At 41.2% G+C, this 13,603-nt stretch overlaps 2 protein-coding genes across 8 annotated transcripts in view; one reads left to right on the top strand and one right to left on the bottom strand.

The window, feature by feature from the left end:
* Positions 1-13,603, bottom strand: part of LOC134755913 (cytoplasmic tRNA 2-thiolation protein 2-A) — a 177,092-nt gene that overhangs the window by 61,838 nt on the left and 101,651 nt on the right. The gene's annotated exons all lie outside the window — the stretch shown is intronic.
* Positions 1-13,603, top strand: part of LOC134755902 (aryl hydrocarbon receptor nuclear translocator homolog) — a 44,758-nt gene that overhangs the window by 22,213 nt on the left and 8,942 nt on the right. For 3 of the 7 annotated variants that reach the window (XM_063692580.1, XM_063692578.1, XM_063692573.1), the window contains 4 exons: positions 145-238; positions 524-557; positions 9,329-9,486; positions 9,772-9,937. In XM_063692580.1, the coding sequence (XP_063548650.1) occupies positions 145-238; positions 524-557; positions 9,329-9,486; positions 9,772-9,937 (452 nt within the window). Of the gene's footprint in view, positions 1-144; positions 270-523; positions 558-667; positions 702-9,328; positions 9,487-9,771; positions 9,938-13,603 lie in introns of all 7 variants that reach the window. The other 4 variants (XM_063692576.1, XM_063692574.1, XM_063692575.1 and 1 more) reach the window with 4 other exon arrangements.

Here is a 13,603-nt window from a genome sequence, read left to right as displayed (position 1 = left end):
TAACAAAAGGTGTACAATTTCACCGATTAAATCTATCAATTTTACATTTTTGCGACTAAAATCGACACCGGCCTCTTAAACACGGATGTTAGATGTTTTTGATATTTGTAAGGTATCGATGCGTAAACTGTTTTATTTGCGCAGCCGGTCGCTGGGCAGCGCGAGCGGCGAGGCGCCGCCGGAGGAGAACTACGACTACCACTTGCGGCACCGCGACGTGTACCAGGCCGCGCAGCCCGTGCTGCACCAGCAACACCATGCACCGCCTGGTACGACTCATTTTACTACTGTTACTGAGTTAAGCCGGTCGCCGGGCAGCGAGGCGCCGGAGAACTGCAATTACCACTTGCGGCACCGCGACGTGTACCAGGCCGCGCAGCCCGTGCTGCACCAGCAACACCATGCACCGCCTGGTACGACTCATTTTACTACTGTTACTGAGTTAAGCCGGTCGCCGGGCAGCGAGGCGCCGGAGAACTGCAATTACCACTTGCGGCACCGCGACGTGTATCAGGCCGCGCAGCCCGTGCTGCACCAGCAACACCATGCACCGCCTGGTACGACTCATTTTACTACTGTTACTGAGTTAAGCCGGTCGCCGGGCAGCGAGGCGCCGGAGAACTGCAATTACCACTTGCGGCACCGCGACGTGTACCAGGCCGCGCAGCCCGTGCTGCACCAGCAACACCATGCACCGCCTGGTACGACTCATTTTACTACTGTTACTGAGTGAAGCCGGTCGCCAGGCAGCGAGGCGCCGGAGAACTGCAATTACCACTTGCGGCACCGCGACGTGTACCAGGCCGCGCAGCCCGTGCTGCACCAGCAACACCATGCACCACCTGGTACGACTCATTTTACTACTGTTACTGAGTTAAGCCGGTCGCCGGGCAGCGAGGCGCCGGAGAACTGCAATTACCACTTGCGGCACCGCGACGTGTACCAGGCCGCGCAGCCCGTGCTGCACCAGCAACACCATGCACCACCTGGTACGACTCATTTTACTACTGTTACTGAGTTAAGCCGGTCGCCGGGCAGCGAGGCGCCGGAGAACTGCAATTACCACTTGCGGCACCGCGACGTGTACCAGGCCGCGCAGCCCGTGCTGCACCAGCAACACCATGCACCGCCTGGTACGACTCATTTTACTACTGTTACTGAGTGAAGCCGGTCGCCAGGCAGCGAGGCGCCGGAGAACTGCAATTACCACTTGCGGCACCGCGACGTGTACCAGGCCGCGCAGCCCGTGCTGCACCAGCAACACCATGCACCACCTGGTACGACTCATTTTACTACTGTTACTGAGTTAAGCCGGTCGCCGGGCAGCGAGGCGCCGGAGAACTGCAATTACCACTTGCGGCACCGCGACGTGTACCAGGCCGCGCAGCCCGTGCTGCACCAGCAACACCATGCACCGCCTGGTACGACTCATTTTACTACTGTTACTGAGTGAAGCCGGTCGCCGGGCAGCGAGGCGCCGGAGAACTGCAATTACCACTTGCGGCACCGCGACGTGTACCAGGCCGCGCAGCCCGTGCTGCACCAGCAACACCATGCACCGCCTGGTACGACTCATTTTACTACTGTTACTGAGTGTAGCTGGTACCTGCTCCTTGCTAAATTCAATTTTGAGTGTTTTTATCGATTTTGGCCACCGTAGCCTATGGAGACTAACAAGCAACGCTGAACGGTTTTCGTAGTCTATGGATGTTGCTATATGAAGGGTTTATATCCGCGTTTCTGACTTATGAAGCAATTGTTTCTACTATACAACATAAAATAAATTTGAGCTATCGTTTTGTTTCGTGCTCTTGACGGCGGCGAGCTGTGATTGGCCAACCAATCACAAAGCAGATGCAACGCAGCAGCGTGTTTAAGTAGACGGAAATATGACAGATTCCGCGACGAAATTACGTTCCGAAACGCCATCGTTGGCTAATGAGGGCTACCGTTTTTGTGCTCACCAGGTGGCGCTACTGTAGATGTAGGTCCAGAAAAACAGATTTCAAAATTCTTCTATGCTTATTTTTATAAAATCAATACGTTCTAATATAAACAAAAGTATTTTAACATGTGCCATTTTTCAACATGTTTAATTTTGCATATATTTTAGTTTGCCCTTTTTTTAACAACTAACATATATTGAGCTATATCTATTGTTTACCATGATTAATCAAAGGTGGACAAAGATTTACCAGGATTTATAAGGAGTGAAAATTCCCGATAAAAAAAGCTTTACCCCCAAAACTTCTATGCATTTCACATTTTGAAAGACCTCCATCTACACTAGCGCCCCTAGCGGCAAAATTAAACGCGGTAGCCCTCATTTGCATTGAATCAAGTCTCCTTAAACAAGAAATATTTTATCGAAATGTATCTATCTATATACCTAGTCGGCTCATAAGTTCTGTCATATACATAGTATCAAATAAAATCAAAAGTTTAAGTTTATTCCGTATAATTTGTACAGCGTTTGAAAGCTTATAAACTAGAGAATCTAAATGTATAACATTTATTCAAAATGACCGCCATAATTATCTACACAGGCTTGAAGTCTTCGTGGCCAGTCGTCAATGGATTCACGCACCACTTTCATGTCGATATTGGCCACTGCCGTAGCAAGAGATTTATTCAGCGAGTCTAGATTTGCATGAGGTTTTGAGCACACCTTTTCCTCTAAATACTGCCATATTTTATAGTCTAAAGGATTAAGATCTGGGCTAGAGGAGGGCCAATCTTCATGCCGTATAAAGTCGATTTTATTGGAGTGTGTAGACTTTGCCTTATGGGCTGGAGCAGAGTCCTGCTGGAAAACCCAATGCTGGTTTAGAAACATCGTATGGGATAGTGGTTTCACAATATTAGTCAACACCGTGTCTTGGTACACTTTGGCACTAGTTTTTACTCCTTTCTCACAAAAATGCATACTAGTGACGCCCGCATAAGAAACTCCCAGCCAAACCATCACAGATGAAGGGTGATGACCTCTTTGAATACGGGGAATGCTATTAGACGCTTCTTTACTATTGCGAGCGTACACTCTATCATTTTGTTTATTACAGTTTTCTTCTATGTCAAAAATTTTCTCGTCCGAAAACAGTATACAACGGTGCTTATTTTTAGCGTACTTCTTCAATAAAGCTTTAGATCTTTTAAGCCTTAAAGCTTTAAGCCGACCATTGAGAAGATGGCCAGTTTTTCGTTTATAAGCACGAAGTCTCAGGTCTTGATTAAGCACTCTTTTCACCGTGTTTTTGCTCAAACCCATCTGGAGGGCCATAACTTTTTGTTTCCTAGCGGGATTTCTGGCAATGCGTGCCCTAATTGCTTGTACAACCGCTGGAGTCCTAGCTGTACGCGGACGACCGCTTCCTTTCTTGTCATTTAAACTAGAGACCTCACTGTATCTTTCTATGGTACGATACACAAATCTTAGAGAATTTTAAATTTTCAAGTAGCTTAAAAATTTTAGTCGGCGAGTGACCACAACGATATAGTGCAATTATTGCGGTACGGCTATCTTTAAGCGTCCACTCCATGTTGAAGAAAACAGAAAATTGCAAAATTATACTACTCAAATATTTAATAAAGATTCGAAATTCAAATGCAGAACGGTTTTTGTTTTAGGAGTTCCAAATTTAAATTTTAAAGGCCAGTGACAGAACTTATGAGCCGACTAGGTATATATTACGCGAGGCCGATTTTTGTTCATGCCATCAGATCTACAGTTATGATCCGATTTTGATAAATGATATGTCATTAGATTCGTCTCATGCTACAGATTTGCAATAAGCTCTTAGTTTTTTGATTTTTTCCCGAAAAAGTACTAAAAAGTTAATTTGAAAAAATGGACCACGTGACCTCTGACTCTGACTTGAGATTGAATTGAACTCAAACCTATATCCAATGTATGTAAGGTATCCAATCCATTTAAATATTTGTTTTGAGACTGTAACATGCATACACTAAAAATTATATTAAAACACCATAAAATTTTATTATTGTGTTTCACAACATGTCAGACATGTGTCATCCACATCGTACATCGTACTCATCAAAATGACATGTTTATTTTATTGTTGCTTTGGCCCATAGAAGGTAGGATCCTATAGAAGTGGCGTACCGCGTGCGCCCGTGAGGGACAGAATTTGTAGCCCACCAGCCCACCATAAACCATACAAATCGGTGATCTATATTTACTTCAAAAAGCACGTACGGCGAGGTTTGTTCTTATGAGGATGTTAAATGATGTCGGATCTTTAAGGTAAACGGTCAGCCAATGGGGTTGGCAACTGTCAAAGGTTTGCAGAGATGGCGCCATCATAGCTTGCCCCTTTTTCTATAAGATTTGGCTTAAAGGGCTGGCATCCAGGGCATTAAAAAAACAAAAATTTGACACAATTCTAGGGATTGACAGGGCAAGCTATGCTGGCGCCCTCTGTTAATTATTTCGACCGGCCAACCCCATTTTCCGCATCGGTCCGCGCCCTTGGTGCAGTGCGGCGTATGTGCGATCGTGTGTAAAATCCGTAACAGACTACCGCACCGCGATCTTGGTGCGCCACACCCATAAGTGAGAGCGAGAAAGAGAATATTTCGAAAAGCCGTATTGGTGCGGTCAAAATATCTCTTTCTCGCTCTAACTTATAGCTGCGTCCTTAACGTATGTACAGTGACAACCTTGCACACTATCGATACGTGCGCCGCACCGCACCATTAAGGCTGCGGTGAGTTGTGGTAGTCTCTAACGGCTTTTACGATAGTCTGTTAAATACGGCTATAATATTTCTTTCTCGCTCTAACTTATAGCTGCGTCCTTAACGTACGTACGGTGAACACCTTGCGCATTATCGATACGTGCGCCGCATCGCACCAAGGTCGCGGTGAGGTGTGGTAGTCTCTAACGGCTTTTAAGATAGTCTGTTAAATACGGCTATAAAGCGGCTAACACATTACCGCACCGCACCAAGGTCATTGTGTGATGCACCCATAAGTAAGAGCGAGAAAGCAATATCTCTTTCTCGCTCTTACTTATAGGTGCATCGCACAATGACCAGTGCGGTGCGGTAATGTTTTAGGCGCTTAAGGTGGGCTGCCGTACGCAGAGAGCGAGAAAGAGATATTTTGACGGTACCAAGGTCGCGGTCCAGTCGTTGTACATACTTTCAAAAAAGTAAATTAAAAAAAAAACTAAATTAGGTTCAAGGGCCTGACACTCTTTGATAGAGAAAGATAGTCTTATTGCGATTCCTATAAGAGAAAAGAGAAAATAGTGCCATGCTTTATCTTTATCACCGACCGGGCAATTTTTCATGGTCGGGTTTGCTATGATGTCATAACCCGACCATGAAAAAATGCCGAATGAAATGGAGGCGATGGCGAAATACCGAAATTTATAAGAGTGAAAGAGAAAAAACCGGCCAAGTGCGAGTCGGACTCGCCCACCGAGGGTTCCATACTTTTTAGTATTTGTTGTTATAGCGGCAACATAAATACATCATCTGTGAAAATTCAACTGTCTAGCTATCACGGTTCGTGAGATACAGCCTGGTGACAGAGAGACGGACAGCGGAGTCCTAGTAAAAGGGTCCCGTTATTACCTTTTGGGTACGGAACCCTAAAAAGGATTATGCTGCCATACATGAAACTGTCTTTCTCATGAATATGTCTTTCTCTTACCCCTGGTCGCTCGGTTTCATGTCTATAACTACGTGTATATACTATGTCTATTATTAGGTCAGAGGGTCTACCGGGAAAACCGAAATTCGCAAATTGCGGGGATCTTTCTCTTTTACTCCAATGAAGGCGTAATTAGAGTGACAGAGAAAGATGCCCGCAATTTGAACTTCGATTTTCGCGGTATAGCCCAGACACGGAATGTCACGGAATGTTTGTAAAATGTTTGTATACTTCAGTCTCATGAATAATAGGAAAAAGAGAATTAAATATGAATTATACTCTAGCCCTATGAAATTTTAGGCATGAGAGCCAAATGACAAGAAGGCATCCTATCCACGAAATCTTGATTTACCGTATCATATCGCGGTCGCGTATCATGATTTTTAGTTTAGAAAGATGCGAAAAGATAGACAATAATTATGTCTTTTTTGCATCAAAACTAACGATCACAAAACATGCTGGTAGGTGCTACGCGACCGAAATGTAATACGCTAAAATTATACAAACGTGTCGCCATTTTATAAGAAACTAGCTTTTGCCCGCGACTTCGTCTGCGTGGAATTAGTAATTGGGGTATCTTAATTCTTAAACAAATCTGCTTTTTAATCCATCCTTTTTTCACCCCCAAATTGGTCCACACTATACATTTCCACCCCATTTTTTACACCCTTAAGGGATGATTTCGGGTATAAAAGTTATTTTATATCATTTCCCACAGCTCAAACCATCCCCATACCAAGTTTCATCTAAATCGGTTGAGCGGTTATTGATTCCCCATACAAATTTCCACCCCCCTTTTCACCCCCTTGAGGGGTGACTTCTGGGATAAAATGTATCCTATGTCCTTCCCCGGGACTCAAACTATCTGTATACCAAATTTCAACTAAATCGGTTTAGCGGTTTAAGCGTGAAGAGGTAACACACAGACAGACAGACAGACAGACTTTGGCATTTATAATATTACTAGCTTTTGCCCGCGACTTCGTCTGGGTGGAATTAGTAATTTGGGTACCTTAATTCTTATCTGCTTTTTAATGCATCCTTTTTTTACCCCCAAATTGGTCCACACTATACATTTCCACCCCATTTTTTACACCCTTAAGGGATGATTTCGTGGATAAAAGTTATTCTATATCCTTTCCCACAGCTCAAACTATCCCCACACCAAGTTTCATCTAAATCGGTTCAGCGGTTATTGATTCCCCATACAAATTTCCACCCCCCTTTTCACCCCCTTGAGGGGTGAATTCTGGGATAAAAGTATCCTATGTCCTTCCCCGGGACTCAAACTATCTGTATACCAAATTTCATCTAAATCGATTAAGCGTGAAGAGAGAACACACAGACAGACAGACAGACTTTCGCATTTATAATATTAGTATGGATATAGTAAAATATATAGTAATATAGTTATATAGTATATAGTATGGATAATTATGTATAAGATTTCATATTCTGTGGGTATAGTCAGCATCAAATAGATAGTGACAGCTAGTGATTCATCTGAAGACGTCACATTTCCTGATTTCATTAAGCGTTCAGTCTTAGGCTGCCTGTCCACATGAGCGGAGCGAGGTGGCGGAGCGATGAGCGAGGAAAAATCTCCGCTCTGAAATTTTAATGAAATTCTATTGCTGGATTTTTTCCTCGATTACCGCTCCACTCCAGTGGACAGGCAACCTAACTTTTAGAACCATACTCTAGCGGCGTGTTGACGCCGCAACGGGTCTCTAGTAAAGTTCTATTTTTGAAATTTTTAGTATTGACTAAACCGTAAGTATCGAACGACCGGCAACCCCTTACCAGGCCTATGGAACTCTCCGCGCGAGCTCGGATTTATACCTACGAATCGCCTCCCGTTCACGGTAGAAAAGCAAGCCAGTTGGTTGCGACACGCGCTCACGCACGCACGTCACCGCGCGCTTTTTACGATAGTTACAAGGTACGTAGGTACTTACTATTGAATTTCTTCCATTAAACATAACGACAAATTTATAGTTACAAAGTAAAACAGTTGTAAATGAATGACTAAAATACATAATTTAAGATTTAGATTTCAATTTATTTCACTCCGCTGTTAGAAATGATAAATACCTATTGGTATTTATCATTTCTAATGATTCTCATGATAAATACCTATTTGTGTTTATCATTTCTAAGCGTCGGCAACCCTAGCGTTGTGCCGGTGCGCGCGGTGCGGGGAGCGGCCCGCCGAAGGTAACTCCATTGTATTTTTGTGTAGGTATCAAAACAGTAGGTATTTGCGTTTTCTTTGAGAGATAAGTTTCGTAAGAACTATTATATAATCTTTTTTTTTTTTTTTAATTTATTGAGAAACAAACAGTCTTAAAGTAAACATAAGCAACTTAGCTAATAGCTACAAATTGATTTTTTATAGACCTATAGTTTCCTAATTCACATATCGAGGTACAATTAAAAAGTAATGATAAATAGTGCAAACTTGTAGTACTTAGTAGTTGTACATAATCAAAACAATAGTATACCAACTAATACAATAGCATATAAATGTATAAACAAGAGAAAAGACTTATACTTACACTTTTCACTTACTTAGACTTAAATTACTAAGATTACAAGTACTTACTATCGGGTTGCTTGCAACATTTCACCCTTATTTTAATAAAGAATATACAGTTCTTTTAAACAAGCCTAATGAACTGCTAAACAAATCTGCGTCCATACACTTTTCATTGTACTGCCTACACGCGCGCCCAATATACGAATGCCGTGCGTGTTTTGTTCTGCTGTTAGGAATGCTAAATAATGCCTTACTGCGACAACTACGTTCATTCCTACGGGGGACACGAAAGCAAATTTTATGTAATAAATCGGGGGCATCTACAACATTATTAATAATTTTGAATAAAAATGCTAAATCTGTACAGGACCGTCTAAGTGAAAGTGGCTGGATATTATGATATGTAACCGAGGAAGCGTAATTTACATAGTTACGACCCACTCGAAATTCCAGTGCTTTAACGAATTTTTTCTGGAGTCTTTCAATTCGGGTCTTATGGACATTAAAGAGAGGATTCCACACTACAGAAGCAAATTCCAATCTACTGCGAACGTAACTATTATAAAGAAGTTTATAAGTGAGAGGTCTTCGAAAAGGTTTTGCTACACGAAGAACGAAACCCAGTAGTTTGTATGCTTTGTTTAAAATATGGTCTATATGAGGGTTAAACGTTAGTTTTGCATCCATTAACACCCCTAGGTCACGTATAATATGTTGTCGTGTTAGAGTACTGCCGCACAGCCGGTAACTGAATACAATGGGATCCCTTTTACGAGTGAAAGTAATAATTGAACATTTATCACTAAAACTAATCTGTGCCCTTACTTCACGGCCTCTGTAGTAAGGTACTATTTGCACCGAATGAGGGCTATCGTTTTTTTGCTCACCAGTTGGCGCCTCTGTTGATGGTGGTCCAAAAGACTTTAGAAAAGCTGTCAGTCATTAAAGTGACAAGTGACAGTTGACATTTCGAACTATGGAAAAGACCACCATCTACACTAGCGCCCCTAGCGGCGAATTCATACGCGTTAGCCCTCATTGCACCGAATGTGCAGCGACGTGCGTGTCGAGTGGCGTGCTGAGTGCTGCTGACGGTATAATATGCGATTGTTGCAGCCGGCAGCGTGGGCATGGGCGCGGCGGGCGCGCGGTCGCCGGGCGCGGCGCCGGCGCCGGGCGCGGGCTACGCGCCGCACTACGCGCCCGACTACTCGCCGCACCGCGTCGCCAACACGCCGCCCGTCACCACCTGGACCACGCTTCGACCCGTAAGTGACGCGTACTAGCCGACACACGAGAAAGACCCATCGGCGTAGGGTATTTTGTGACTTACAGTTTTTTAAGAAATATAGAACCCCCGCATATTGCCGCTTTAAAATGATGCTTTAATAAGCGTGTGCTAGACGGTCGCTGACAAGCCTTCAGACCGTCTAACCTTGGTAATGTTTGTATGAAATTTTGTTGGAAACAACTGTCTACACTGTCCGTCCAGACCGAGGGCCACGCGGTCTGAGGGGCTTGTCGGCGGCTATAGTGTGTAATTTTTTGTCTAGAGTGGCGGAGCCGGCGGCGAGAGCTATGCGTATAGCGGCGAGGCGCCCGCGACCGGCCCGGGCACCGCGCCCGCGACCGACGGCTCGCCCGCGCGCTCCCCGCCCGCGCCCGCCTACCTGCCGCCCGCGCACTACCACCACAACCACCATCCGCACCCGGCGCACGGTCAGTATACACGTACAGCGAACTCCAAAACGCCAGGGATCAAAGCGTATCGGGGATCAATTGTTATTTGTTTTGCAAGGGGGCAAGTTGTTGTTTAACCTCCCCGTGCTAATTATTGATACTCGAGCAAAAGATTACGAATTTGAATAAGTTCGGAAAGTGAAATCTTGAGCGTTTCGAGGGTTTCCAAGCACTAGAGTTAAACAAAAAGGTTTAGGGTTGTTCCCGAGTGAAACAAAAATTTTCACCAAACCAACGCGAGGAAAAAACGGCGACAGATTACTACTCCAACCGACCATTAATCCTAGCCTGACTACAACATGATAAGATAAGATATTTTTTTATTGTACAACCGTGTTACAGAGGTGTTATGTGGTGTGATACATGTGAGTTTCAACGGTAACCCAATTCGGGTATACAATGGACACTTAAAACTAAATTAAAACTAAGAAACACTTAACTATTATACACGTACATAGCATAGCTATCAGTACAGGGGACACAGTATCATGAAGAATATAATTCAAAGAAATCCTTTAGTGAATAGAATTCATTCTTAATAAGCCATTTTTTTAAACTACGCATAAATTCTATGCCATCTAACATTTTCAATACGCGGATGGCAGTAATATATGTGCTTTTATCGTAAGTTTTATTATTGACTAGACGTAGTTTTAAATTATACTTATATTGAGAGCGAAGGTTGTCGCGGAGGGAAGCTAATGTTGTGAAATAATTCTTGTTGCTCTTAATAAATTTACAGAGTTCGTATATATATATGCCAGTTAAAGGTAGAAAACCTTTGTCTTTGAAAATATTTCTCAATGATTGTCTGTAGTTCATACGATAGATAGTTCTTAAGCACCTCTTTTGCAAAATGAATGTGGACTGCACGTCTACGGAATTACCCCAGTATATGACACCGTACGTCAATAGAGAATATATGTTTACGTAGTACGCACTAATAACAACATCTTCAGAACACGTTTCGGATAATATAGATAATGCGTAACATTGACTGGAAATTTTGCTATTGATCTTCTCTATATGATGTTTCCAGGTTAATTGAGGATCTATTGATAAACCTAAAAAACTTATATTGTCTACTTCTTCCAGCAAAGTGCCTGACTCCATCACATTCAAATTTGTCGGAATTTGTTTATAGTTCCTGAACTGCATAAGTTTAGTTTTTGTTAAATTTACTTTTAGGTTTATTGATTTTAACCAACTGACGACTTTCTTTACAGTGTTACTAATATTTGTGCAAAAAGTATCATCTATTGTTTCACCAGAAAATAAAATTGTTGCATCGTCGGCAAACATTATAATACACATAATTCCTCGATAATATTTGGTAATTCATTTACATAGATAAGGAATAAAAGAGGCCCTAAAATACTGCCTTTAGGAACGCCCAGATTTACAGCTTTATATTCTGATTGGACTTTTTCAACAGTTTTTGTATCTTCATTATAACTATTGATAACCGTCTCTTGTTTCCTGTTGGTAAAGTAGCTTTCAAATAATTTTAAGGCAATTCCGCGGATACCTAAGTGTTCTAGCTGTGATAGTAAGATGGATGGCACCACGCAGTCAAACGCCTTGCTCATATCGAGGAAGAGGCTAACGCAGGGTTTTTTGTTATTAACTGCATCCCAAATATACTCGAATGTTTTAAATATTGCCAATAAAGTGGATTTACCTTGCTGAAATCCAAATTGGTTGCTGTTTATAAGGTTGTTCGCAGTGACAAAATGTACAACTCGGCTGTAAATAACTTTCTCAACAATTTTGGAAAAAGAAGGCAATACCGCAATGGGTCTGTAATTACTGATTATATTTTTATTTCCTTTTTTGTGCAATGGTAATATCAAAGATTTTTTCAAATCGTCCGGGAAGATTCCCGATTCTAGAATTAAGTTTATTATATGAACAAGAGGTTCCGTGATATATTCAAAACAAGCTTTTATGACTGGTAACGGTATGTTGTCGTGGCCTGAGCTTGTTTTGTTTTTTAATGAATTTACTATCTTTTTTAGCTCAGGTTTGCTAACAGGGGAAAGAAATATGCTGTGGCAAAGCGATGAGCTTATTGGTTTCCAATTTAATGCTGTTGTGTCGCTGATATTTTGGTCTATTAAAAATGTATTAAATGCTCTCACTATTTCCAATGGATCTTGAGTAGCTTGCCCGTTCAGATCAATGCTATCAATCATAGGTTTAATGGTGTTTGTATTGGATGTGTGCTGTTTAATTAACGCCCAAGTGGCCTTCGTTTTATTTGAGCTGTTATTCATAAACCTATTGCTAGCCAAAATTTTTGAATTACGAATGACTTTTTTTAATATTTTTGCATAGTTTTGGTACTGGATTCGACATGATATGTATTTTTTCTTTGAAGATATTTAATATGCATGTACCGTTTTTTTCGGCACGATTTTTTTATACCTTTTGTTTTCCAATTCTGTTTTCGTTTAAAGGTAACTTTTTTCGCTCCAACGGAATACAGAGGTTGAAAAGTAGCGAAAACTTCTCTAGAAATATATTGTACGCCAAATTTGCATCAGTACACTCTAAAACGTTCGAGAAACTAATCTGTTGTATGTATTTTAAGAAAATGATTAAGTTTGAATATGTGTTTCTTCTCCAAATAAACCAGTATTTTTCGGAAAAACTTAAATTAGTTTTTAACTTTATTAGCTGACCTGTATGGTCCGCTATGCCTAACTTTAAAACTTCCGAAACGTAGGTATTAAAATTCGTTACGATGTTGTCGATACAAGTACGAGATTGTTTGTATATTCTGGTGGGGGTTTCAATAGTCAGCTTTAAGTTATATTTTTTTAATGTTGTTTTAAACAATTTAGAAGCTCTGTCATTTTTTAATACATCAGTATTAAAATCACCTGCAATCACTATTTTTTTAGCCGCATTCCGTGAACGTAATGTTAATTTGTATAAGAGCAATTCTAAATTTTGTATAAATACATCTAAATCACTATCAGGGGTTCTGTACATACTTATTATAGTTAATTGTAATTCGGGAATTAAGACACCACAGACTTCGAAGTGTGTTTCAAGTGACATATGGGGCATTTCACGTCAAGCGGGCAGCAAAAAAATTGTCAGGTTCTGGATTTTGTTCATTGTTGGATTAATTGGACCTATATGTGAACTAAAAAATTTGGCATCATTACTTTTTTAATATATTGCTTCGTTAAAAATTTATACGCATTTGAAAAAACTACAAAATTTGAGGAACGGATTTTTTAAAAATTATTATTGCAATTCTTTCAATGGATTTAATTATAACTAAATAGTGATTATTTGAGAATATTAGTTGATTTCTTTGAAAACTTATAAAAAAAGTTTCTTTTATCTTTATTTCATATAACAAACCGGAAGTTAGTATTAAATATCTTTTTTTTTCCAACTTCGCATTTTTTTATATTTTTTATTTTTACACAATAATGTAGCTTATGGTGTACTAATGTCCTATAAATTTTTTTATAATGGCATCTCGATTGGTTTTGAAGATTCATGAAGTAATTCGAAAGTACTGCGCGACGCTCCGTACTGAGCGGTAGTTCTATGTGGCAGTCTTTAATGGCCAATTACGGGTTTTTTTACTTTTGCGTAACGGAATTAAAGCAATAAACAATATTT

This window comes from Cydia strobilella, chromosome 3 (genome assembly GCF_947568885.1).
Source record: "Cydia strobilella chromosome 3, ilCydStro3.1, whole genome shotgun sequence".
NCBI lineage: Eukaryota > Metazoa > Arthropoda > Insecta > Lepidoptera > Tortricidae > Cydia > Cydia strobilella.
Note: the sequence above shows the minus strand (reverse complement) of the source record. Positions and strands in the feature narration are given on the sequence as shown.